Here is a 27,372-nt window from a genome sequence, read left to right on the forward strand (position 1 = left end):
TTAACTGCCCTCCTTCCATCTGAACAAAATCCTGCCAGTTAAGGTTTGGTGCTAATAAGCCATTCTTTCTCCATCATGCTGCTTTCTCCATCATGCTGCTGGACACTGTCTCACCACCTTCTTGGTGTTGCTGGACGTGCTGCCCTCTCTTTCCTGGCACTGGTGCTAGACTGTCTCCGTATTACTGCAGCTGTTGGTCTTTGGATCTCCTCTCCTGACAGGTTGTTGGCACCTCTCTGCAGTCCTGGCACCACTAGATTTTTTTTGGCTGCTTTCTAGGTTATTAAAAGTCCTCCATAACTCTGCTCTACTCTTCCTCCATATCCTTTTTCAGGATGCCTTTACTTATTCTGTCACCTTTTCTTTCTACCCTTTTCTTCTACCCTTCTCTGTAACTTACTTTGTTCTCCTAAGCCTGAATAGCCTATATAAATATCACAGGAGGAAAACAGCAATGTAAGAGAAAGGTGACTCATGCTGTTCACAGTTCAGAGAGGGCAATGTAAGCACCCAGAATGCAGAACTGGAAACTGGAAGTAAAAGATGGCTCTCATCATTTAAGAAAAATAGGGTGGAAGAAACATGGGGAGATAACAACTGAATTAAATGCTTGCTTACTAAAGAGGTCAGTAATTCATCCTTTAGAAAAGTTTCTTATTGAAATAGGCATGGACTAACATTAAAAACAGTGAGATCTCTACATGTTCACATTCTAACGTATGTCTCATGACTCAGTACAGAAATGCAAAAATAATAAAACTTAAATCAATTAGGAAAATATTTTTCTGCTTTGCTCTTATACAAACTGTGTATATTTTGTGCATACCAACTAAAGGATTACAGTACTTCAATATAAGAAATATAGATTTATAATTTTTCTCAGTCTTTTCAGGAAGATTTCACTCCATGGACAACTCACCTACTTGCTGACTGGAGTGCTGTTGACAAGTTTCCCTTCTAAGCAAGTACCATGGAAATGAAACATGAACATAAAAGTGAAATGAATTTGTAGGTCAATTAATAGTGCCAGTCTGCAAGGCTAATCCTGCCTGAAAGTAGGGCAATTTGTATACAAAAATTACTGAAAGAGGGAATACTTAGCTCCAAAAGCAACTGTCAAGCTAATGTCCTCACTTCTTAATTGTGTTACTGGAAAGGCATTCTTTAAATTGATATGCTCATTATTCTTACAGGCCAACAGATCTACTTTTGTGGCCCCCTAAAGGTTATAAATGGGAAAAGAAAGCCTGGAAAAATTAGTTACCTATTTTGTTGTTGGGGTTGTTTTATTTTCCCTTTCTGTCCACAGCACATTAGCAGCTGTATAGCCATAAGAAGGCACTGTTCCTCCCTCCAGAGACTGTAATCTGAGAGTGCTTAGGTTCATAGTTGCTCAGATGTTGATAATAAAGTATTCTAAGGCCTATCTCAAACAACAAAGCTGGTGAAAAGGCTTGACAGAGCAGCTGTCGACTTTGGGCTTATATAGTTTCGGGGGAACGGAGGCTGAGGGGTGACCTCATTGCTGTCCACGGCTTCCTGAGGAAGGGAAGTGAAGAGGGAGGTGCTGAGCTCTTCTCTGTGGTGTCCAGTGGTAGGACATGTGGGAATGGTTCAAAGCTGAGCCAAGGGAGGTTTAGACTGAATATTAGGAAGCATTTCTTTACAAAGAATGCGGTCAAACACTGGAACAGGCTTCCTAGAGAGATGGTTGATACCCCAAGACTGTCAGTATTTAAGAGACATTTGGACAATGCCTTTAATGACATGCTTTAATACTTGGTCAGCCCTGAATTGTCAGGCAGTTTTACTAAACAATCATTCTACTGGATGTGCTAGCTGTTCTATCCTATCTTACCCTATACCATCCCATTCCATTCCATTTCAGGCTATTACAGTCTAGACTAAACTTTATAGTCATTGTCAGGCAGTTGCAGGTATTGTGGTAGAAATGCATTTTGTTTGAGTTTAAATGCGGAGGAGGAGGTGACTTTATGTAGCAATTCATATGGGCTGCTTCCCAGCTATGATGCAAGATAGAAAAAATTATATATTCTTTGGCCTACTTATTTCTTAATGTGTCTTTTAAACACTTGTAAATGTGCATGTGTTCAGAATTAATTTAAGAGGAAAACTGAGTAATTGTATGACACATTATATCCTTGAAATATATATTCAATAAATATGTTTTTATATTAAGCTATTCAGTCTGGAAACAGGAAGGCACTTGCCAGGAAAATGGTCTCACACAGTAGCCCATAACAGGTCTAATTTGACTTGATTCAACACAAATATTTTGAAGGGTTAAAAGAAGCTCTTTCAAAGTAGCTAAATGGATTATCTGCTTTCCTGAATAGATGGCCTTGACCAAGTATCTTAGCACACCCGAGTACACTCATGGTTTGCAAAGGCAAGGCTACTGAAGAAGGAACTGATTTCATTAAAACAAATTAATGCCTCTTAATTCTAGAGGCTCAGCAGTATAAAGTAATGAAAAAATTACTCAGTTGGCAGAGAAGGGAACCTGTTTCAAATGTCTGTGTGAACCTGAGCCCATTATTGTTTTCTGCAGAAAGTCAGGTAGACTTTCCTAATGTGGGACTGGCAGCTCTATGGGGACAGAACACTTTTGTGACTAATCTAATTTCTTCTCAGACTTTCTGTGTGAAGAAACAGCTTAACCTGCAAAGAGAAGTTAAATGTTCTGGGGTTTTTTTTCTAGCACTTTTTAATGGTCTTTTCTGAGCAAACTCAAAAGCATTACCTTACTACCCTTTGGCAATCTATCTTGTAAATACAGGTTTGTGCAATAAATGACCAAATTTATGAAATAAGGGACCAGATTAGCTATGATATTTTACTTCTCTAATGCAAAAAGCATTATATAAGCAAAATATCAGTGTTGAATACCAGCCAGTAGCTCTCAGGCTTCATAGCTGCAGCTGCTTTGTACAGGATGAATCTAGAGCATATTAGAGGGAATAAGTGTACTGTGACAGTCCTCTATTGTAGAAGGTATTGCCATGGGCCTGCTATATACTTAGGCTATGGGAACAGCTCTTGAGAAGTAATACAGAGGGAACTGAGGAAAAGTAGAGTAATTCCAGGACTGGGACTGGAGAGACAGAAGGCAAAACTAAATAAATTAAACTTTGCTATGCCCTGGTGTACAGTGTGCACATCTGGACAAAGTTAAACTTTCAAAGTTACTGAGTTTCCAGATCTGAGAAAGCATGTTGAGAAGGCTCCTGATAATCTGAGAGTTGATAAATGTTCAACGGGTAGGACAAATGATCCAGGACTCATATCAAATCTGGTTTGCTAATTGGTATTGAAAGTGTACTAATTTTTTTTCAGAAAGGCTCTTCAAGACAGAAATTATACCAGGTTTTCCTTTTTTTTAATAGATACTGTGTGTAACATATACCACAATATCTATGCATAATTGTTCTAATTATGTTTTTCTAATTGTACCTGTTGTTCTTGTTCTTTTTCAGTTGTAGATTACTGTGCTTTGGATAATCAAGGTTGCCAACACGAATGTGTTAACACTGAGGACTCCTATTACTGTAGATGCCACCCAGGGTTCATTTTAAATCCAGACAAAAGAACTTGCAGAAGTAAGTTGTGATAAAGTTTAATTATGAAATTATTACTACTTCTGTCATCTTCTCAGCTATAACACTCCCACTGATCCTGGAAAAAGTGGATAATTCATCAGGTGTAGAAAATGGCATGCCCTGGAAGCCAAAGGTCTTGAAAGCATTGCAAGTTGTTTTGTGGGTATGCTTTTGTGGGGGAGAGGCTAAGGATAGGGGTCCCTCCTATGAGGGGGAAGCTTTTAACATGAAAATAGGTTCCTTTTCAACAATGAAAACCCAAAAGTTTGTCTTGCATAGTCTTTTTGATTATACAGACTTTTCAGTCAGAATGTCATCTCCTTAGCAGGGTAAACAAGTCTGTACAAGAGAATTTATAATCAGCTTGGTTTGTAATGCAAGCTAAAATTAAATAGAGCAGTTCCGCAATCAGAGAGCACAAACACTGCAGCCTATTTTCCCATGGATTCTTCTAAAGAGTGAGTTTTTTGATAGTGAGCTAAGGTTATAATTACTTCATGACTTTGTTTGCTTGTTGTTTGTCAAATTTGATTGATACCAGGCTAACATGCTCAAAAATTACCAGAGTTAGGAGTGATATGAAGTGGAGGGGACTGACAGACCAGAAAGTACTCTTGCCAAAGCTTTCTGTAATTGGCAACACAAACTAAAACCTCTACAATGTTTAATGTCATAACTTACTTTCAGGAATGTGAAGCAAAAACCTTAATACACCTTCCTAGTTACCTTTCTTCATAAATATGGGCCTTGTTAAAGAAATGTTACTATTGTGTCTGTAAGCAGATAAACTCCATTAGTTTAGGTGAGTGGAACTGCTGATGCCAGTGGTGAATTTAATCCGTATCATTGCAAAATATGTTCACACATTATTTCTCAAAAAAATACATCAGTATAGAACTGCATTTCTGTGCCATTTATAGCCTTGCGAGCATTTCAGTGTTTATCATGAGAGACTATGTTAAACCAAAAACTGTTCTGTGTATTATGCTTGGTATCTATTTCATTTAATTTTAGCATTTAGAAAGAAAGCATTTAATCCAGGCTGTAGATCTGACCTTACAGTCACAGGAAAGAAACACACTTCCCCAAGGCCAGAGTACAGTTTGTACTGGTTCAGAGTGCTTATAGATTGTATGAAGTTGCTCATTTGTCTAGTACCTGTCAGGTAAGGGCTGGAAATTCTCTTATACTTCCACATATACTTCCACATCCATGTGTTCTTGAAATCTTATTATAGTATAAGTGCTTTCCACTCCCCAAGCACAAATTTTTGTTAACTCATTCAAACTATGTATGTTGATCTTATGCAGTGTTTTCTCACCAGGTTCGAACAGAGCAAAGACCTTAAAACTACATAAACATTTTATATGTCTTGAGTGGTTTTTAACTTATGGTCTAGCTCTATGAATTACTTTAACCTTTTTTAATTGGTGATTCACAGAATGATGGAAGCTGAGAGAGTAGCAGGGAAAGTATTATTTTGTGCTTGTCCTGTCTTTATCCTCTCAGGTGTCTACTGCTTGAGGTAGCACGTTGGGCTATATAAACTCAGTCTGACTATGTGCTGCTGTCTTTATGTTGGAAATATGGACAGGATCTCTGGAAGTCATTTATTCCAGCTTCCTCCTCAAAGTGGTACCACCACAAACTGTAGATCAAGTCAGCTATGGTTTTGTCTAGTTGAGTCTTACAAATCTCCAGTGGAGAGTCCAAAGTGTCTGTGGGCAACCTGCTCCACTGCTGTACTATCCCTCTAATGGAAAACATTTTCCTCATGTCCAGTGGTAATCACCCAAGCCACAAGTGACCATTGTTCCCTGTTACATTACGTGGCACTAGCAAGATGGTTTTAGTCCCAACACCTTTGACATGGCCTACAAGAAGTAATTGTAGGCTGCAATTAGATATCTTCCTTTTCACCAAGTTTATTAAGACCAGATTCCTCAAGTTCTCTGCACAAGTCAGATGCACTGTGTCCCAGCAGCAGGTCTCTGTTGAGCCCTCTTCAGTTTATTCCCTTTAACTGGGGGAGGAAGGGAAAGGATTATTCCAGAACTGGACTAGGTATGTCAAGTGCAGTCTCCAGCTGGCCTGGCAATACCCCTTGTTGATCCAGAACCTGACCTGCAGACTGACTTCTCAGCTTGACCATGGCCTTCCTTGCCACTGTGAACCTGCCCAGCAGTCACTGGGGAAAAAGACAAAAGCCTATGAGTTGGAGCCTTCTGCTATCTGTTCGCGCCCACCTTTTGGTCAGATGGGGTAACAGACTCCACCACCACATTCCCATTGCCATTTCTCATCTGATCTTGACCAGAAACTCTCAGCAGGCACATCTATGGTTTCATATTGGATCTCAGTGGAATGGAGATCTTTAATATAAAACACAAAAGTACACTGCTCTGCAAGGGAGTGCAGTCTGGGAGCTAAGGATGGCTACAAGACAAGCAGGGCCAGTAATCTCTCTGACAAGGCCTTTGATCCCACAGTATCCAAAGAAGAGGAGCAAAACAGGGCTTGTGATGGTAAACAGGCTCAGCCAACAGTCTGGTGATCACCAGACAAGTCCTTAGTGTCAAGAGAGGTCTCGGGTCAATTCAAAAAGTCAAGTTAGCCAGTCAGCATGTCATGATCAGCAAAATGGAAGGCTAGGCACAGGCATACCTAACGTAGCTCAGGCAAGCACCAAGGGTGAGAGACTGACATTAAATGCAGCTCCCAAGCCAAGGGGCAGAGGCCACAGACAGGCTTTCCACAGCTCTGTTCGTCTCTGCCATGTTAACTGAATTCTGGTTTGGGGTTTTTTGGTTTTTTTGTTTTTTGTTTTTTTTTTTTTGTGCATGCTTTAAATTAGTTTAAAGTTAACAAAATTAAAAATCTCATCAGGCTGCAGCTAGGGAAAAATCAAAGTGACTGGACATGGGAGGCCATAGAGATTGACTTGAAGGAGCAGTCAGGGAGAAATGTCAAATCATTCTCTTTCAAGATGCATGTCCTGAATCCAAGCATAAATAAAACTTAGTAAGCCAGTTTTCCTTACACTTTATGTCGTCTGTGCCTTGCTAATAAAATAGAGGATGAATGAAGGAACTGTGTAGATCTTAATTCTGTGAAAGTCAAGACAGCATGAGAGCTCTTCAGAGCAGAAGTATCCTCTAGCTCCCATATGTTACGAATCGTGCTGCCTCTGAGTCAGCATAAACAACATGAAGAAACAGACTTCAGATCACTGGATTTAAAATGTTTGTAAATTTAAAACCTTTAACATAAATTTCTTATGTTTGGCTTACATACTGAATCTCAGGGATGATTGCCAATTAGCCAAGACTCGCGCCCATGCCAGAGCACATCTCTGCATCCACAAGCAGTCCTGGGTCTGGAGTGCCAGCTCAAGATTATCTCAGCATCCTGGCTTTCTTTTGTTAAATAGAAAGTAAGCTTTCATGCGTATGGCTACAAAGAAAATCTGGAAAATGTCAGTGTTATCAGTATGGTCATGCATATCTGACAGATGTTTTCCCTGGGAATTACTCCAAATTTCTTACAATAAAATACAAGGAACAAGGTTCATGAGAGCAACCCTCCAAACGCCAGCAGAGTACTCTGTGTGTAGCTGGATGAGAGCAGCAAATTCAGATTATCAGTGAGGCAGGAAGAGATCATTCCTAGCTACTACGTTAACTATTAAGAGGTCTTTTGCCACTCTAGCTGCTCCCCTCAGGAGGACAGATGTAAGCTTCTGCTTGTACTTAGGGGTGCTGAGCCTCAACTGTTCTTCTTCAGGGAAGGCCCGTTTGACTTGAGGGCAGGTTCACATCTCCTGTAGCTTGCGGAGAGGCCTTCTGTTAGCATACTTAATGGACTGTCTTAATGACGCCCTGTGAAATGTGTTTTTAGTGTTCCCAGCATAATAGCCTCAAGTTTCCAACAAAGATAATAATACATGTTTTTCAGCTCCTTGCGGTCTTCTTCAGAATCAGGAAATGTGTGTACTGCACACTTGAATTAGCAGGAATTTGAGCAGGTAACTGCAACACAGCACTGAGAAGGTCCAGAAGGCATACAGCTATATTCCACTTGGCTTTATGGTTTCTGTCTCTCCAGTGCACTCTTGAACAAACCATGTTTTCTATTTATTGGAGTTTTATTAAACAGATAAGATCCCTGTTATGTACGTGTCTATGTACCTATGCTGTCATAAAAAGGTTTGGTAAAGGAAATGTTCTATAAATATAACACATAGAGTTCATAAATGGTAAAATACTCCTCTCATGTTTTTTTAGAAAGTCACATTCCACTTTGTTTGTCCTGAAAATGCAGGTGGTTTATTATTGCTAGAGGCTTTCATCATATATAAAGGCTCAATTGCATTAGCCTGCCACATATACAAAGAAAGAATAGCTTCTGCCTCAGAATGCCCATTACCAGTGGGAATAGTAATTTGCCTCTGAATGTCAGTTTTCAGATTGTGTAATGAGGTGTTCAAAAGTGCCTGGATGTCTTTAAAAATGGGACTTGCTTGATTTGTTGCTTATTTATCTATTTTTAGCAGTGCTGGGTGGTTAGGACCATTCTTTTAATGGTATAAAGTATTTAACTCCACTGATACAAAACTAAGTGATGGCCAGACACTGCATCTAAATGAATGTCAGGTTCTTTGACATCATCAATAGTAGTAAACACTATGTGGTAAATGCTACAGTGCTTACTGCACAATTACTTTCCTTTTTAATGTACTTTATATGCAAGTTGTAGCTGTTTCTAGACTTTGCTAATCTTCTCTTTCATGAGCATTTTAAATGGAAGAATTGCATAGCAACACCCAGAGCTGTTAAAACACCAATGCTCCCGATGACCTAATCATCCTGTTTTGGTCTTATGAACAACATTCAAAAGCATGTTTGTGCATTTAGTACCTATAGTATCTAACTTGCTCTGGGTAAAATAAAGAAGCAATTTTGATAAGGCAATGTATAGGACTTAGCTGCAACATGTTAGGGAATATTTAGGATTCTAATTCCTCTACTGAGTGTAGTACATGTGTTCTCGGAGAATTCATTGAAGTACACATATCAGGTATACCCGAGTATAGCAAATATTTGGAAAAAAGAAATATTTTATTTTCATAGTTTGAAACAAAATGGCAAAAAGTTGGAATGGTGCCTAGGAAATAAAAAGAAAAAAAGGAAATGCTAAAGAGAATAAAACATAGTAACTGGATTTTCTACCTAAATTATTTCTGAGGAATGGTACTCCTCGCTGACAGTTTTTTCCTCATTTAGGACCAGACTATTGTGCTCTTCAGGACCATGGCTGTGAGCAGGAATGTGTTAATACAGACGATTCCTATTTTTGTCGATGCCAAGAAGGGTTTAGACTTAATCCAGATGAAAAAACATGCAAAAGTGAGTAATTCTTTGGACATCATAAAGTTCATCTGCTTTTATTTCTCAAACCTGCTGTAAATGGTTTCCCCTCTGAAGGGATGAAAGTTTTCTCTATAATTAAAGTTCAAACAACTGTTTCTTTATAAACTTGAATTTTAATTGAGCCAGTCATGCTGGCAAAATATACTGTTGCTGTTTTGTAGACTAGATTGTATATTAGATGTTTTCTGAAGAGATTTATGGAAACCTGAGGAGTAACACAGGAGTGGCTCAAAGCCAGTAAGTTCATTACTTATTTGAAATTTTCTGACCTTGTCTGGTAGTGACATAAACAGCTGGAAAAAGAAAAAAATAATAATTTACCTTGCTTTGCCCCATCGGCTTCCCCAAGGACAGATGTATTTCATTAACTTGGGAAAGTGCTGGGTAGGTAATGTAGCTGTTAAAATCAACTTAATGTCACACACAACACCCCACAGTTTTCTAAAACAATTGTAAAAACAGCCTCAGCAATGTAAGGGTTCTAAACCAATCACACATACCATTTACTTTAAAAAGTCTTCTGTGTTACAGCTCTTCTTGAGTGGGGGCCTGGAATCACAGTAGATTTTCAATGTAATGCTGTTAAAGTTTAAGGAGGATATGTTCGGTAAAATGAACTAGCCTGATCTGGTGACTCAGTGCTTGGAGGGGAGAAATGTGATGCTGATATTTTATGCATAAGAAGCTTGCCTGGAGCAACATAATTATATTTTAGATGCTCATAAAATTTATCTGGTTTTGGAATTGTATTTTCTTTCAGTCTTAAAGACACGTTCTCATGAAGCATCTTTGTCTACACGGTGCTGTTTTTACAGCAATCCATGCTATTCTGGTTTTTATTACCTATATGATATTTTAATACATTCATGCTCTTACAGATTGGATGTGCCTTGGTAAGTATAGGAAAAAAAGAACAGTGTTGTGTGAAGTATTCATTGCCAAGGATGTAGTTGCAAACTAAAGGCAAATTATAATTCCCTTTTCAGAATTCTTAACCTTAGTGACATTTCCAGGATTATGCTCCTATTCCAAATCTTGTTACAAGAAGGCTCATGTTAGATAAGTTCGTAAAATAAAGCAGAATATTTGCAAATATGCCCTCTTTATAAACCAGGGAGAATGCATCACTGGTGAGTAGCACCAAGCATTCCTCCTTCACCATGATGCATGGCTTCTGATGACTACAGGAGCAGGTCTACAGGAGCCAAAGTGAAGTCTTGTATAGGCAAGTATTTGCAATCCACTTTCAGATCCTTAACTCACTATCAGCTTTAACAGGTGTCCAAAGAACAGAATCCAGTATTGTTTAAGAAAAGTGAGTTTTTCTAAGCCATTTTACTTCAGAAACCCTCATGGCTGGCTTGAATTCCTCACTGTTTTTCTCTCCACAGAAGTAAACTTCTGTGGTGTAGGTCAGCATGACTGTGAACATGAATGGGTTGACATGGAAGAGTCATTTGTATGCAAGTGTCATCCTGGTTACGCCCAATGACACGATGGCAATACGTGCAGAAATGAGTGTGTCTCATGAGCTGCAGTAACAAGTTACTGCAGTGGGGCGAGGTGTGAACAGAATGAGAAAACGCTCGTGGGTCCCTTTTGAGATCTTTCTGAGCTATGCAAACCTATGTTATTGTAAAGTCCACCACGAGCCAGGCCTAGTGAAGTAATGCTATAGTGAGATCCCTGATCCAATAGAGAACTAAAGCATCATCTTTTCCAATCCAAATGACTGTGAATATGTGTTGAGCCAAGGTGTCTAACACAAAGAGAGTGTTGAACATCTGCATCATTGCTACGGGCTATGTAAACTGCAGCACACCTGATAGAGGTGTATGCTAGTATGTGGGAAGATGTAGAGACTTCCACCTTCTATATGTTTATGCTTTCAGTGATCCGTTTGATGAAATGTTCTTTTTTAGTAAGAATGTTACGGAACAAATGGTCAGTATTGCACCAGAAAAAACAAAAAACATTGCCCACTTGACATCACCCAGTTTATTGAAGGTACTTTTATTTCAGAGAGCCATTCTAAAATACCGGCAGCTGTTTCCCCTGATACTTATGAGATGCTTTTCCAAAGGAACACTTATTCCTGAAATTAAAAAAAAGTTGATAGGCCAGGGAGTAATTATTTCTAAATAAAATATTTGTGATAAAGCCAAATTTAAGGAAACTTGGATGTGTTGCAAGAGCTCAGACCTTTTTAACAGTTACGATTTTAGGCTATCACAAGTTGAATATCTAAAAATTAATATGTCCCAACACACTCATTGTTTTTTAAAATACTGAGCTTTCCCCTGTCTCTTTGCCTTCTTACATGTTTTTTCTGACACATGTAATCAAGCACACAAAATGACCAAATTTACAGTATACTAATTTCAAGCCTGATATTTAGCACCTTTGTGATTATACTACTCCTTGAAAGAGTGTGTTAAAAGATTCTCCATGAGAACCCAAAATATTCAAATGTTGAAATTCACATTAGTCTGGGTGTTTGTATTGTAAAAGACAATGCCAAACAGATGCAGTTTTTCACAGAAAATGCTGGGGGGGGGAAGTAAATCTGGGTTTTTCTCCACAATTTTTTGTGCAGTAAGAAGTTACACAAGCCTCTTCATGATGATGTAAACTCTTGGAAAAAGGAGAATGTTCCAGCTGGAACTTGCTTTACCTAGTAAAAACTGACACCATGGCTTCACTTGTTCAAGCCAACATTATCTATGTATAATAGTAAATCTGGACCTATTACTGCAAACGCAGTGCATAGTTAGATAAACTAATAAACAGCAATATTTAGAGCTAAGTAATTTTACATTAAGTGCAGATTTATTTTTTTATGTAAGCAAAAGCTGCAGACGTGCCTGTTCACATCTGTAAATGATTTGCAAATGGAGACATATGAGACTGCGTTTGTGTCTGAGGGACCTCCACTACTTTTGATCAAGTTCAGCTAAAGTGATTTTGGACTGTATAACTAAAAATAGCCATTAACAAGTCAGCAATAAAATATTATGAGGAAGTTCAGTATAAAGTTTTTTTCCTAATATATGCTTTTTCTGTACTTATGGAGTCAGCAGATTACACAGTACATCTGCAAGTGCACGTATCTCACACTACTGTTTTGCTGTCCCTTCTGTGAGACAACATAGTTTTTAATTCCAGTTCACCTCTTTCTCTGCCTTCCCCTACCCCATCACACAACCAGTTGCATACAAAAAAAAAAAAAAAAAGGTCCATTTTATCTTGGAATAGGAATAGGAAAAAACAAAGAAAAGGGACATATTGAGACACTCTCACACTCATCATTTGTATCTGTCCCCCAGTAAGTTTTAACTGCTTGAACCTGTTGGCAGGTTAAAGCTTCAAGTTGATGATTTCTCATCCTGTTGAAAAAGAATTTATTGTTTATGAAATAATCTAAAAGCCATAATTCCTATTTCAAGAGTTACTAATATTCATACTTTCCCTCTGAGAAAATTTTATGGTCAACAAAAGAGTGTCTTGCTTTGTAAAGCAAACAATCATGATTCTGCAGGTAAGAACAAACAGGACTTTAAGGTTCTCTCTTCACTTCACATTAGATTCCTTTTGTGATTTTTGGAAAGGGAGATCTGCACCTCATCAGGTTCATTATCTGCCAAGTGGAATGGTTGTGTTCATTTCACTTAGGTGTTGTTAATTAACCCAGGTTACTCAAATAGGTGGGGGTACTGCGTAAATAAAAAGCTGTACTGATATTTTTCCCTTGCTCTGCAAAGGCATTGTGTACTAACTAGTGTCATAGTGCTTGTATCTAAGGCTCCAGTGTGATTTCTTCAATTATTAATACAAATCAATAGGAGTGGACCACTGTGCTGAAAGCAATCATGGCTGTGAGCAACTGTGCCTGAATACTGATAGCTCCTATGTCTGTCAGTGCTCTGAAGGATTTGTCATCAATGAGGACCTAAAAACCTGCACGCGTAAGTGTTGTGGGAACTTCCTTGATTTCAGCTCACCTGGGAAAGGTTTCTGGTTTTGTACAGGGGAGAGAACACACCTTCAATTTGTTCTTACAGTCTGCATTTCAAATACTTCAATAATAGTTTGAAAGCAGAAACAGACAAAATGGACTTAGGAGAGGGTACTTGTCAAGATAACTGTAAAGCCTTACATAGAAAAGTTTTGGAAAATCTGTTTATCCCCAGGTGTCGAGGAAAGTTTTTCAGTCACATGGCAAATGTGTCTGACTGACAGGTCATCTTGACAGAAGTAGTATCCCCAGGCAAACTGCATCAGCTTACCTAGGGCAGGAGGAGAAGAGTAAGCCCCACACTGAGCTTTACATTTTGCACCGGAACCTTTAATGAGTGACCAGAAGTTGTCCTGACAGCTTTCCACCCTTTAAAAATCTAATGATCATTGAGAATCATTGCAGTTTCACAAATAGCTGAATTGCCTCCTTCACTGGAAAAATAATATATAGAAAGTGCCAAGAAAAGAGGAATGGGAATACATTTTGCCTGTTGACTTTTCCTGGACCTCTTTGATGGGACGGTTTGGCCATTTTTTCTATGGATTTTAGAGGTATGGTATTTTTCAAGCTTGTTGAGTGCTGGAGCAGCTCCAGAGTTTGCTCTTTTTCTTATACTCAAGCAACACAGTTTTAATAGAAGCCAAACTGCAAGTGCTCAGCCGCCAAAATGGTCTATTGAGAAGTGAGGCAAATCAGCAAAGGCAGTCTCTTTGTCTTTAACCTTGTCTTTGAGTCCATACTAGCCTTTTTAGCCTATCCAATACCTTGCAGACTTTGCTTCTGCCTGCCACTGCAGTTCCATAGACATGGACAGATGGTAGTGCAAAAGGAAAACTACTGTACCTGTAACAACAGGGTTTCCCAGAAGCAATTTATCTAGACATTTAACTAAAAGAACCACTGGAAATTTAGAAACAGACAAACTACGGAGTTTTATCAACTTGCAAATGGAAAATCCCATTTCCTATATATTAAAAAAAAGATGGGGTTTTCACTCTTGACTTATTTTCCTCCAGGCAGCGGTTGGAGACCTATCAGCAGCACTAGAACAGTGCTGTGGCTTCTGGAATCCTTCTGTGCAATGAAACTGAGCCATTTTGAATAGCTCCTCTTCTTGCCAGCACACCTCTCTCTTCATGTATATTTGGGAAAGAGATTTGTCCTATTCCTGAGCTCCAGATGAGCTGTTGAAACCTCGTGGCCATTTTTAGGCTATCATTTAGAGAGCTTGGGCGCTTTGGGATTTCCTAAATGAGCAGTTGAATGGAAGGGATTAACATTTAACATATCCCACTCCTAATAAGAAAACATCTGGGAATTACTGTTCTAGTGTCATACACAGGCGCAAGAGGGAACCCCTGGATGGTAAACGGATTTCTACTGACAGCTAATTACAGAAAAGAGTGACACTCTGTGTGTTGCTGATGGACAGTAGCAAGTGCTGCCTGCAGGATCCCAGGGGTCCTGTGTCTTTGTATTACAGAGAAGAAATTTTAGATGAGAAATAGACTGTATTTGACAGTACTTGTCACTTGCAATTCTTTGCAAAAGCTTGACTAGTCTAAACCAAAGCCCACTGAGGTCCCTGAGGGGTTTTCTGCTTGCTGCCACAGCAGCTGGGTCATGCGCGTAAGTGAGTTCTGGGGACTGCCATCTTCACAGTTGGACACTTAGAGATTGTATTTAAAGAAGAATGCTCACAAGATTGTTTGTCACTGTCCTATAGAAAATCATTGCTAAAGTCTTTTGCTTTGGTCTTTTTTTAATTCCGTTTTTAAGTACTGAGATGTGGACTCTGTTGAGCCATGTTACACATAGGAAAGTATGATTTCTTAACTGTGCTTAAAGTAGCCAATGGGAAGTACACCACAAGACCCTCTTACATTTTATTGAAGCTGTATGTATGTTATCAAATAAGGAACAGGACTGTTAGTTAAGCAGTTTAATATATTTGTATTTACTTGCTTATATGCCATTCAAATACTAGAGATGAAATAATAATTGATTCATTAATTGTTAGGTTTTTTAGTAACTTGATTTCCTCCTACAGGAGTTGACTATTGTGCTCTGAATGACCATGGCTGTGAACATTTGTGTGTAAATGGCGACAGATCTTACACTTGTCAGTGTTTTGAAGGATACAGGCTTCGTAACGATGGAAAAACATGTAAACGTAAGTTATTCTCAGAGTTAGATTTTTATTACACACATAGAAGAAATCTGTAAGGTAAGATTTAATTGCCTAAATGTTGCTGTCCATGCTCAAGAATTCTAAAAGTTCATAGTTTCTCCCTTGGTGTCATATTTGCCAGTAGTATGTCAGTATCTTTGGTATGCTAAGGTGTCTAAAGTGGTACTGGATACATACTTCTAGGGACCTGAATCATACCCTAAATGTGCAGACCATTTAAAATGCAGCCCAAAACTATTCTATTTGTACTTACATCCTGATATTAGACAACTGTAATTTTCTTCTCAGGACAAGGCAAAAATCTATAATTATTCTAAAGTCTTATACAGCCTGAAGCTTGCAGCATTATTAATAGAAATTTCATTTTATCCAGCATAGGTAAGGATGATTGCAAAAGAGATGTCATAATTACATCACATATTTGACTACATTCTGCAGTTATGATGAGTGGCAGATATCAAGAAAAAATTCATTGCAAATTTTCCTCAATTTTTATAGCTTTGATCACTAAGTGATCAAAGAAGAATCATGGATAAATCTCTGAAAACCACACAGGTGTCAAGTATTTTGTAACTGTAATTCCAATAATATCCACAGATCTTATCAACATCTGCTGTTAAAAAACATCTACAGGGAAAAAAAAAAGTCGTCCAGATATTATCATGACAAATGAAAAGCTCCTTAGTCACTGTTTATGTATAATAACAACACCATACTGCAGAGACTAATTGTGCTTGACTCAGAAAGTACGAACACTCTAAAAGCAAGTGAAATGTTCTGTCCATGCAGAAGTCCAGAGGGAGCTAGATAGACTGAAGCACTGAGTTATGGTTGGTGGGATGAATGGGAACAGGCTTTCTAGAGAGGTGATTGATGCCCCAAGCCTGTCAGAGGTTAAGTGGTGTTTGGCCAATGCCCTTAGTAACATGCTTTAACTTTTGGTCAGTACTGAGTTAGTCAGGCACTTGGACTGAGGATCATTCTACATCCCTTCCAACTGTAACTAAACTGTTCTGTTCTATTCTATCCTTGCAGGAAAATAAAGGGTGTGGGGAAGAAAGTGAAAGCAAGATTTTAATTTATCTAATGTTAATTAATAGATGTTATTTTGAAATATGAATTGTATCTGAATTCTGTATCAGAACTGAACATCTGCTTGCCTAATTGTAGCTGACAACTTCCTAGAATTTTACAATAGATAGGATCATATAATTCGACTTTCTCACTACCCTTGAATACTACGTACACCAAAATTTTGTAATCCTACTTTACAGAAAAATGGTGAACACCTTCTGAACTTAAGCACAGAGAAAACAAGCATAACTATTTCAGGTTTGAGCAGGTTCATTACTGAAGATAAAAAAGATGGTGATAGAAAGATCTGTTTCTCACCAGAAATTTGAAATGTGGATGTGGGATTTAGGTGCCTTTGGAAATCCCTGTGGGTCATGTCGGGGACATGTGAAATTCTACAAACTCTAGAACTGGAACACTGTACTTTTCCTTAATAGTAAGGTTGTAAAATTAGAGGACAAAGATGTACCTTGTTGTTACAATAAAAAAAGACATTAGGTGCTATAAATTATTTGCAGGATTGAGTCCAGTATATTAGCAAGCACAAGAACATTCAGCAGCTGGGAATTATAGGATTTAGACCATCTTGCCCTTCACTAACACAATTTTTAATCTTTTAAATTATGCCCAGGTAAAAATGTCTGCAGATCAGTCAGCCATGGCTGTGAGCATATTTGTGTCAGTACTGACAATTCCTACATCTGCAAGTGTCGTGAGGGATTCGTATTGAGAGAAGATGGCAAGACGTGCAGGAGTGAGTGGACAGTATTTACTGAACATTTTTGCATGTGCATCTGGCAAGTAAAGAACTGTGGGGGTTTTTTTCCACTTTTTACTGGGAAAAAAACCCACTTTCTTTTGATTTCTGCATCTTTTTAAACATGTTTTCATTCAAAACCTTTATTTATATCAATCATTCCCAGGACGAGACATCTGCAAATCAGTCAGCCATGGCTGTGAGCATATTTGTGTTAATGAAGATGACTCGTATATTTGCAAGTGTCATGAGGGTTTTCTGCTGAGAGAAGATGGGAAAACATGCAAAAGTAAGTACTCTGATAATTATTCATAGACTTTTATCTACAATACGGAGATTTGTGGAAGTGTCCTAACAAATGCAACAACAGTTGACTTATAATATAGCAGTAGTATTGGTATACCTACCAGGAGCTTGTGAGAGACTCTGTGGACAGAAATAGTATATTTTAATAGCCAAAATGATGAGGAGACAAAAAAGACTCAAATACCAAGAGTTGTAAAAGTTTGCTGTCTAAAATTTTGCCCATTTCTTCTAGCGGTATCAGTAGACCTAATAAAAGCTATTACTTCTCCCTGCATGACACATTGACTGTAGATGTGCTTTAACTAAATATCATCAACTGTTCTCAGATAAAGACATTTGCAGTTCAGTTGACCATGGCTGTGAACATGTTTGTGTTAATGCTGATGAATCATACATCTGCCAGTGTTATGAGGGATTTGCACTAAGGGAAGATGGAAAAACATGTAGAAGTAAGTATCCTTATCTTTAATAGAATATTTCCTTTTTAATCTTTGTATTCATAGACATGTTTTAAATGCTGGCAACCTTGTTATTTTTTTCCAGATAGAGATGTTTGCAATTCTGTTGACCATGGCTGCGAGCATGTTTGCGTGAATACTGATAGTTCATACATTTGCCAGTGCTATGAAGGTTTTATACTGAGAGAAGATAAGAAAACATGTAGATGTAAGATATTTTATGATACTCTATTTTTTGCACTCAGAAGTCTACTCAAGAAACATATTGTGTTAGAGGTAGATCTTCTTACAGGGGATTTTGCCTGACAAAAGAGGAGGGTAATTTCTTTATTTACTAGGAGCTCATTACTTTTAATCTTTCAAGTATTGGAAATTTTCTCATTCATCAAACTGTAATAAATAAAATCTAAATTATTCCTAGATAAGGACATCTGCAAATCAGTCAGTCATGGCTGTGAACACCTTTGTGTGAATAATGAGGATTCATACACTTGCCAGTGCCATGATGGATTTGTACTGAGGCAAGATGGGAAAACGTGCCGAAGTAAGCATCTTATGAATAAAAAAAGAAATTTTGTTTTCCTGTTATTAGGACATTATTCACTGATTCATAATAGTCAGAATGGAATATTGTTTTCTGTAGATCGTAAGACTTCCGTGAATTAATTACTGTTTGAACTAAAGACATATTTCAGAAAATTATCTAATTTTAATGTTTGAATGTAGCTTTTAAAATGTATTTCTAGATTGAGTATATTGAGTTTCAATCTTGAGCTTAGGATGTTGCTGTATTTTACTTTGATAGGTTGAAGTTGTAATTGCCGCTGTGTTGCTCTGTGTATGCTTCTGCAGATCATGACTTAACCTGTTCCTTAACCTTTTAGCGTATTCTTTTGTAAAGAATAAGCAGCTGAAACTCCTTCAGGCTCTTTATATGTTTTCTAATCTTTTTATAAACTCTTCTGGCTCCCCTAAAACGTCTGCTATTTATCAGCATCCTTGAAGGGACACCAGAGTGTTAGTTTTCTAGAAGGAAACACAGCAGCATTCAAGGTAGAGGAATTACAACCCATCTAATTGTTATTTGAATCTACCTATCTTTTTTTATCTTTTCTGGGTTTTTTTAATCTATCTTTTTTTATCCTTTTTTAGTTAATCTTTTTTTATCATTTTTTTTTAATCTATCCTCTTTTACTGCTGAAGGTAGCAGTAGGTCTGTGAAGGACTAAAATATGCTTCCTTGGAGTTCTAGGAGCTACTGGAAAATAACACTAAGCATCCAAGGTGTTTTTCAGCCAGCTCTTTTACAACTCTTCACTGCAAGTTATCTGGTTTAAAAATGTGCATGTTCAGTAGGTGCCGTGTGACCTACTTCTCAGCTAATGAAACCCTTCACTCCAACAGCATCATCAGTGGCTTACAAAATATACATTCAGAACTGAATGCACTATATATTTTTAGGATCTGTAAAGAATGGCAATTCTACCATTTCTGTCAAATAACGAAACATTATTAAAATGCTTTTTATTCCTAATTATCTTTAAATATCTTACTCATACTATCTTTATTTAGTTGGCCATGCACACCCTTGACCTCTATCTTATTATTTCAGTGTTTTCAAATCCCTGATATTGTCATGTTCAGTAAATGCTTTGAGCGTGCCTTTCTTTCAATCATTATTCAAATCTTACAGCTGATTTCAGTTTTAATTTCTAAATGAGGTTGCTTTTCTAACTACTTTGACATTCTTTTTAGATTATAGGATTAAATTTTTGAAGGGTATCTAGTAAAATAGCCTTAAATAGTGCAATCATTCACTTCTTTTATTTATTTAGTTATTATTATTCTCCACATGCCAAAATACTCAGGCTCATATTTGCCTTCAGTTATGTAAAATTCATCCTTTTGAAGTATAGCCATGTCTAATGCTGGTTTGTATTTGATACTGTTTATAAACAACAAGTGGGTCTGAATTGCACACAGCTGTGTATAGGCAGATGCTAATTTTTACTTACATAATAATTTCTTTTTTATGTGCTCTAATGGGATCCAGTTTAGATTGCCATGTCTTAAATGTAATGCTTGTTGAGTTAGAAGATTTTCCTCTTTAGTGGTCTTTGGAATTTTTGTACCGGCATCATGAGACCTCCAGGTAAATTTGCTCAGATTGAAGTTCTTGTAAAACCACAAATTTTTCTTCCCTACACAGTAAGTATTTTGCAGAAGGTTCTGTGTGAACTTGGCTGTCAGTACTATTCTACCTTCTATGTAAAGGTAGCTCTCCATTAGCAATTGAGAGTATTTTCTTTAGTGTTGCAGTGAAAAAGAAATAATGAATGCTGCTAGATGCCTCTGTTTTCTTCCCTACTTTCTCCCTATCTGTCCTTGAAGAGGTTTTAACCAACTGGTTTTAGCACTGCAGTCAGACAAATCCTCCCATCAATTTTCAGGAACACCAGTTGGGCTATTTAGCCTCTTAAATGAGTAGTTCCTGTTCTTCTGGGGTTTGTTTATGCAGACTCTTGGCACTGATGTAAGGATTTTAAAGAATTATTTTGCTTTGTGTCTGTGCTGTTTTGCTTAATTTTATTTTTACAAGCAAGAATTTGTGCTGAATGACTACACTAAATTATACCTTCCTTTCACTGTCACTGCTCTTAATGTAAATTCTTCCTCCTTAGTGTAGTCAGATTAATCCTAAAATGACTTATTGACAGTGGGAGGCCATCCAAACCATGCAATTCTTTCTGCTCAGATGGTGAAGAACTCATGCTCTTTGTAAGCTAAGCTGTCTATCATTTGGCTAGCTTGAGATTTGCTTTCAGTTTGTAAACTTCCATCTTTCTTTTCTCATGGGATTACCCCCACAGTCTTGTGTTTATAAAAAAAGTTTAACTAGCAAACCACATTAAATATTATCTAATTATTCCCAGGCAAGGATATTTGCAAATCAGTCAACCATGGCTGTGAACATATTTGTGTTAATGCTGGTGAATCATTTGTTTGTAAGTGTCAGGAGGGATTCCTGCTAAGAGAAGATGGAAAAACATGCAAAAGTAAGTAGTCTGATATTTATCAGTATACTTTGTATCTGCAGCTCATGTCTGTGTAGAAATGTATTAACCAGCAAGAGCTGTCATCTGTTTTCAGATAAAGATGTTTGCAGATCAGTCAACCATGGCTGTGAACATCTTTGTGTTAATACTGATGAGTCATATATCTGCAAATGCCATGATGGATTCCTACTGAGAGGAGATGGGAAAACCTGCAGAGGTAAGTAGCATGAGAACTTAATTTGATGAATTTGATTAATTTGATGAACACATAGAATTGAAGCCTCTGCTGATGCATGCTGACTACCAACTCTTCCATTTGCAGACAAGGATGTTTGCAATTCAGTCAGCCATGGCTGTGAACAACTTTGTGTGAATAATGAAGATTCCTACATCTGCAAATGTCATGAAAAATTCATACTGAGGGAAGATGGAAAGACATGTAGATGTGAGTAGCCTGAGCCATAAAAGTGTATTTTTATTTGAGGCTTTTAAGTCTTGTGGCTGTCGGTGTTTGCACATGTGTATGTTGGTGAATTCCAACTGTTTGAGCAGATTCTCTAACAAGCCTCACCTCACAAACTCCATTCACTTTCCTCAGATCAAGATGTCTGCAACTCAGTTGACCATGGCTGTGAACATATTTGTGTTAATACTAATGATTCCTATATCTGCAAGTGCCATGAGGACTTCATACTGAGAGAAGATGGGAAAACTTGTAGGAGTAAGTTGTTTAATCTTTGTTTTATACTTCCTAATCTGCTAATGAAACACACTGTGCAATTTATGTCATTAACATAGAATCAACTTCTTGGAAGGGAGCTCCTTCATAGAAGATTATTGCAATAATTTTTACATTTTGTGAAAGTTATTGACATAGACAACAGTGCTAAATATTATTTTCATTATTCCAAGGTAAAAATATGTGCAAAGCAGTCAACCATGGTTGTGAACATGTCTGTGTTCCAACTGGCAGTTCATACACGTGTCAGTGTCACAAGGGATTTATATTGAGGCAAGACAGGAAAACATGCAGGAGTGAGTAGCTGAAACCTTTATGGAAATATGTTTTTCAGTCATAAAAGAAATAACAGACTTACTTGCACTCAAAGTTTGTTCATGCCAGTTTTGCATTTGAGAAATGGTCTAATAAGGAAATTCTCTTAACAATTCTCAGATAAAGACCTGTGTAAATCCATTGACCATGGCTGTGAACATGTGTGTGTTAATAATAACAATTCATACAGCTGTCAGTGCCATGAGGGTTTTGTCCTGCGACAAGATGGGAAAACATGTCGAAGTAAGTAACTCAATATGTTTGTCAGCCACCCTTCTCTGGCATCACTACATAAACAAACAAAGATGCTATACTCCTTTGTCGTACATTATTCCAGTATCATGTTTGGAGTCTTTGAATTTGTAAATATGTTAAATACAACACATATAAATATTTCAATTTACAGATAAAGATGTCTGCAAATCACTTGCCCATGGTTGTGAACATATTTGTGTTAATAATGATGATTCATACATCTGCAAATGCCAGGAGGGATATGTATTAAAAGAGGATCAGAAAACATGTAGAAGTAAGTACATTTTATTTAGAAAGCATTTGTTTCTTTGATTTCCAAACTACTCAACCTCACTTCAAAAAATGCCTTACTTCAGACATGCTACTATATTTCAAAGCCCAAAACATATGCCAGTGTGATGGAAAATGTCTTGAATAATTAACATGAATCTCTCATAATCCAAAAACTATCAAATTGGAACAGTTGTTTTGGTATAACATCAAGTATGATAATAACAATTTTCAAACATGAAGAAAAAAAGCCAAAGTGAAATCTTGTTATCAAGGAATGTGCACTTTAATCAGATTCATACACTGTGTTGCTTTTACCTTTATATACTCCTTCTTAGATTATCTACAATAAAATATCTATAATAAATTATTACTTCTATTTACTTACTTTCCAAGATGACATGCTTAGAGTGTGACATAGATTTATCTCATTGCCTCTTAATACTTGGAGAAAAATTCTTCTACTGGAACACAATAAAAACATTTATACTCAAAAATGGATGCCTTAGCTGGGGACACTTATTACCAAAAGAATGGTAACGTGTTCATGGCTGATCTCAGTCATAAGTAAAACCATTCACCACGAACTGCTGCCCTATCTTGACTTCTGCAATGATACTGAGGTGGCTCTGATACTCATATTCGTTGCATTTCTATCACTTTACTAAGCGTGACATATCTTTTCCTTAGATGACTGCAGAAAGGAATTCTTGGACAACAGTTTTAAAAGAGAGCCATTGTCCAAGATGAAAAGGACAAGCTTTAAAGCTGAAAATTCCTTATTCCTACACTGACTTACTAACAGACGTCATCAGTAATTTCTGCAGTCAAAGTAATTTTTACTGCACAATTCTCTCTTGTACAGTGCTTACAGTATTCTTACTATACAAACATCAGAGATGAGTGGAGGTCAAAGTTTCTTTGGTCCAGACTAAGATGCAAATGTTGCATTCCTTAGTACGGCAAATTCTCCCTGGAAGTTACATTGATCAAAACAGGAGCTCAGCATCTCTGTAGCACAAGCCTACTAGTCTATGCCTGCTGGAGGCAATCACTTTCCAAAATGAAGAACACCTGACAGAATGAGTCTGCAGCTTTAAAGACATTTTCCATTCCCTAAATTCCCTAACTTTGTCACAGATGCACAGTGCCTACAAACTGCTTTGATTTTTGTGTGTGTGCACTTGCTAAAAAGTATGGGAACTCCAGTTTTGTCAGTCTCTTGACAACCTCCCAGCTTTAATGGGTAGACGAGAAAAGCTTCATTGTGGCAACACATAAGCCTTCTAGTAACAAGATTGTTAGAGAGTTATAAGCAAAAAGCTTATATAAACAATTCTGATCCATGTTTGGCAGCTAGGCACATTTCTAGAATTTACTCTCACCTAGTTTTTTAGTTGTTTTTCTGACACTAGAGATTTAACTTTGTGCTATAAAAACATGTGCATTGTCTGCCTTTTGTCCCCAGACTTGAACCTCATCCTAAGCTCTAGGGCAGCTGCCTAACCCTTCTCTTCTTGCTCAGTCTTCACCAAGCTCTTTGGCTTTTGCCTCACTGTTGCCTGCTATTCTAAATATGATGCCTAGATTTTCACCTTTATATACAAGTGTGGCTTCACTGCGTCATTTGCTTGTGCCATCTTTACCTTTGTGCTACTTCTGCAACACAAATGCAGCTCAGTAATTCTCTTCTGTGTCTTTCAGTGCTGGTCATCTACACAAATGTAAAGCTAGCACAGTTTACAGTATACAGTATATATAGTATATATATACACACTGTACTGTATACAGTACTTTACAGTATACGTAATTCCAGGCCTTTATCTGGAAGAAAATGATGGCAACTCCATCTCTATATCCTAGCTATGTACTTCAGTTATACAGTTCTCTCCATTTAAGTCATTCTTAATTTGCTGATTATTGCTCTACCTAGTTGTAGTATTCTGCAAAGCAGTATGTCTCAGTAAGTATTCATTGTCATGGTATTTTTGTTAAACTGTTGGTCATGGGTGCGCTCTTAGTTTTCAATAAAGACTATACACAACATCTTTAGACACACTGGCAAAGATGGATGAGCCAGGAATAAGACATTCTAGATGATCTCTGAGTTTATGTGTATCTGGATCCCTTTTTCAGCTTTGTGGAGATCTCTCATCATCTGAACACTCTGCTGCTTATTTCACAGGATGCACTGAAGGCCCATTGGACCTGATGTTTGTGATTGATGGATCAAAAAGTCTCGGAGAGGACAATTTTGAAATTGTAAAACAATTTGTCTTGGGAGTCCTGGATACACTTGAGATTTCACCCAAAGCTGCTCGAGTTGGTTTGCTTCAGTATTCCAGTGAAGTTCGCACAGAGTTTACATTAAGGCAGTTCAGCTCAGCCAAAGACATGAAGAAAGCTGTGTCACAAATGAAATATATGGGGCGAGGTTCCATGACAGGACTGGCTCTGAAGCACATGTTTGAGAGAAGCTTCACAGAAACGGAAGGAGCGAGACCATTTTCAGCACATGTCCCTCGGATCTCCATTGTGTTTACAGATGGACGAGCCCAAGATGAAGTCTCCGAGTGGGCTGCTAGAGCAAAACGAAATGGTAAGGGCAGATGGTTTTGATTCATTCTAAAAGACAAACAATGTTAGAAATAAGATGTAGTAATATTATGGATGTGCTCCAGCATGTGCTAATACAGAGAGTGCTTGCCATAGCAGGCTGGCTAATACGGTGACCACTGTAGCAGAACATTGGATCTTTAGTGTTCACAAGAGCCTTTGCTACAAGGCACGTATGTCATCCTTAGTGTGGGACCCATGATGAGTGTCTCACCACTGAAGTTCCATGCCATCCACAGTTGGTGCTACCACCCACCTGGCATGCCATGCAGTGTTCCAAACATATCCATATATGGTGGAGTCGACTCAAAATTTTCAAACCTTTTCAAGAAAAAAAAAAATCCCTTTTTTCTTTGCAAAACATTTTCTATTTTACGAGAAACTTCTTTAAAAACAAGGGCTGATGGCCCACAGCACACAGAGAATCCCAAACTTTAGAAGATGCTGCACATCTTTTTTTCTGTTCTTGTTTTATTGACTTGATATATCAATCATAACTTGATACATGATTAGTAAAGCATTGGTCAGGACTGATACCTCTCCGTAAAGAGAAAAGGGAAAAATGTTGAAGGATATGAGAGGAGCACATACTAACAATGGTGTCATTACAGTGAAATACAAAGTGGTTTTTAAAATATTAAAACCAAACCCAAGGATTTCTACACTAACTTGTGAGAGCTGAGAAAGTACGTTGAGGATTTACAGGACTGAAAAAAAGAAATACAGGCCAACCTTGCTTATGCAAGCCATGAATGAAACATCAGCTCCAGACTGCTTACACTCATATTTGTAATGCTACAAGCCAAATGTATCCCCTGTGTAACTGCAGTGTATGTAATGTAGTAATGCTGAATATGCAATTGGCCTTGAATGCTTTATCACTGATATCTCCAAGACTTTAAAAAGCAACAAACCTCAGCATGACTGGCCCATTCATTAAATTGAATCAGCTTCTGGCAAACGTTTTACTTTCCTGGCTGAAGTGCAAGGGTAGGCAGATTAATGACAAAAAGTAAGACGCTTACGTTAAATGTTAAACAGTTGGGAAATACATATTTTATGATGTTACCATGGTTCTTCGTGGTTCTTCAGCAAAAAGGCTAAAGTTGCAATTCAGTGAGTGTGTAGCTGTTACTACCCTGTGATAACAGAAATATCAAATCTCATCACCAACCAGGTGAAAAGGCAGCTTCTGCTCTTCAATATATAAAAGAGCTTGAAATACTCTGGAGCTAACAGTTGTATTACAAATAGCAAAATCACTGCTAGCTGGGGACACTTTCTAAGCCAGAACTGATACAAAAATGTTGTATCAGATCACGTGTTCATGAGAATAAAAAAATAACTGCTGAAAAAAGTGTTATTAAAGATCACCATGTTTTGTATTCATTGTTTGTTTAAAATCTGTCCAGCGAGAAGGCTGTAAACCACTCCCCTCCTTCCCCGCTTTCAAAATGAAGAAAACTACAAATCCTCATTTTCTTTCTCCCTAGCACCTCTGCTTGTCCCAAGCACCCCCGTTGTAAGGCTTTTTCTCTCCTAACTCCCCAAACCATTTCTTTTCCCCTGTTCTTCCCCTTGTAGGTCTGGGTGCCTTTCAATTGCCTCCCAGCCCCCTAGTGTCCTTTAGAGTGCAAGAATCTTGTTTCAATGTGTTCTGGGGATTTCAGTGAAACACTAAGTATTTGCATTTTTCTAAAATAAAAATATACTGCAATCTTTCAGGATTCTGCCCCATTTGCTAATATAGAACAGGTTTTCCCATCAATTCAGTAATTAGCTTTATTGCACACACCCTACACAGACACAAACCAAGAACTTGCAGTGCAATTTGAGAGTGATTTGTGCGATTAGAATCATAGAATAGTTAGGGTTGGAAGGGACCTTAAGCTCATCAAGTTCCAGCCCCTCTGCCATGGACAGGGACACCTTGCAATAAACCATGTCACCCAAGACTCCATCCAGCGTGGCCTTGAACACTGCCAGGGATGGAACATTCACACCTTCCTTGGGCAACCCATTCCAGTGCCTCATCACCCTTACAGTAAAGAACTTCTTCCATCTTTTGGATATTTTGTGGTACTCCTCCTGAGTTCATTTACTATCAGTAGTGGCCAGGCAACAGTCATGTCTTTTACTTAAAAACTGTTAAGTTCTAGCAGAGCACTGAGTTTCTATACATCTCAATAACTAAAGCTTATTAAACATGTTCAAAACTAATGCTGAAGTAAGTTACACAGCATATTCACCTACACTCTCCCTTTTTCT

At 37.8% G+C, this 27,372-nt stretch overlaps 1 protein-coding gene and 1 long non-coding RNA gene across 10 annotated transcripts in view; one reads left to right on the forward strand and one right to left on the reverse strand.

Annotated features, from left to right (window-relative positions):
• MATN2 (matrilin 2) overlaps nucleotides 1-27,372 on the forward strand; it is a 69,023-nt gene that overhangs the window by 33,459 nt on the left and 8,192 nt on the right. For 7 of the 9 annotated variants that reach the window (XM_065668671.1, XM_065668674.1, XM_065668672.1 and 4 more), the window contains exons 6-22: nucleotides 3,498-3,620; nucleotides 8,903-9,025; nucleotides 12,892-13,014; nucleotides 15,118-15,240; nucleotides 16,964-17,086; nucleotides 17,256-17,378; nucleotides 17,722-17,844; nucleotides 17,939-18,061; nucleotides 18,275-18,397; nucleotides 20,787-20,909; nucleotides 21,004-21,126; nucleotides 21,232-21,354; nucleotides 21,508-21,630; nucleotides 21,822-21,944; nucleotides 22,084-22,206; nucleotides 22,370-22,492; nucleotides 24,674-25,087. In XM_065668671.1, the coding sequence (XP_065524743.1) occupies nucleotides 3,498-3,620; nucleotides 8,903-9,025; nucleotides 12,892-13,014; nucleotides 15,118-15,240; nucleotides 16,964-17,086; nucleotides 17,256-17,378; nucleotides 17,722-17,844; nucleotides 17,939-18,061; nucleotides 18,275-18,397; nucleotides 20,787-20,909; nucleotides 21,004-21,126; nucleotides 21,232-21,354; nucleotides 21,508-21,630; nucleotides 21,822-21,944; nucleotides 22,084-22,206; nucleotides 22,370-22,492; nucleotides 24,674-25,087 (2,382 nt within the window). The remainder of the gene's footprint in view (nucleotides 1-3,497; nucleotides 3,621-8,902; nucleotides 9,026-12,891; nucleotides 13,015-15,117; nucleotides 15,241-16,963; nucleotides 17,087-17,255; nucleotides 17,379-17,721; nucleotides 17,845-17,938; nucleotides 18,062-18,274; nucleotides 18,398-20,786; nucleotides 20,910-21,003; nucleotides 21,127-21,231; nucleotides 21,355-21,507; nucleotides 21,631-21,821; nucleotides 21,945-22,083; nucleotides 22,207-22,369; nucleotides 22,493-24,673; nucleotides 25,088-27,372) is intronic. The other 2 variants (XM_065668677.1, XM_065668678.1) reach the window with 2 other exon arrangements.
• LOC136008852 (uncharacterized) lies at nucleotides 22,488-26,169 on the reverse strand. The gene is made up of 2 exons (XR_010610257.1): nucleotides 25,361-26,169; nucleotides 22,488-25,069 (listed from the first exon to the last, which is right to left on the reverse strand). It is a non-coding gene; the product is annotated as an uncharacterized LOC136008852 (long non-coding RNA).

The sequence above is a fragment of the Lathamus discolor genome, chromosome 2 (assembly GCF_037157495.1).
Source record: "Lathamus discolor isolate bLatDis1 chromosome 2, bLatDis1.hap1, whole genome shotgun sequence".
NCBI lineage: Eukaryota > Metazoa > Chordata > Aves > Psittaciformes > Psittacidae > Lathamus > Lathamus discolor.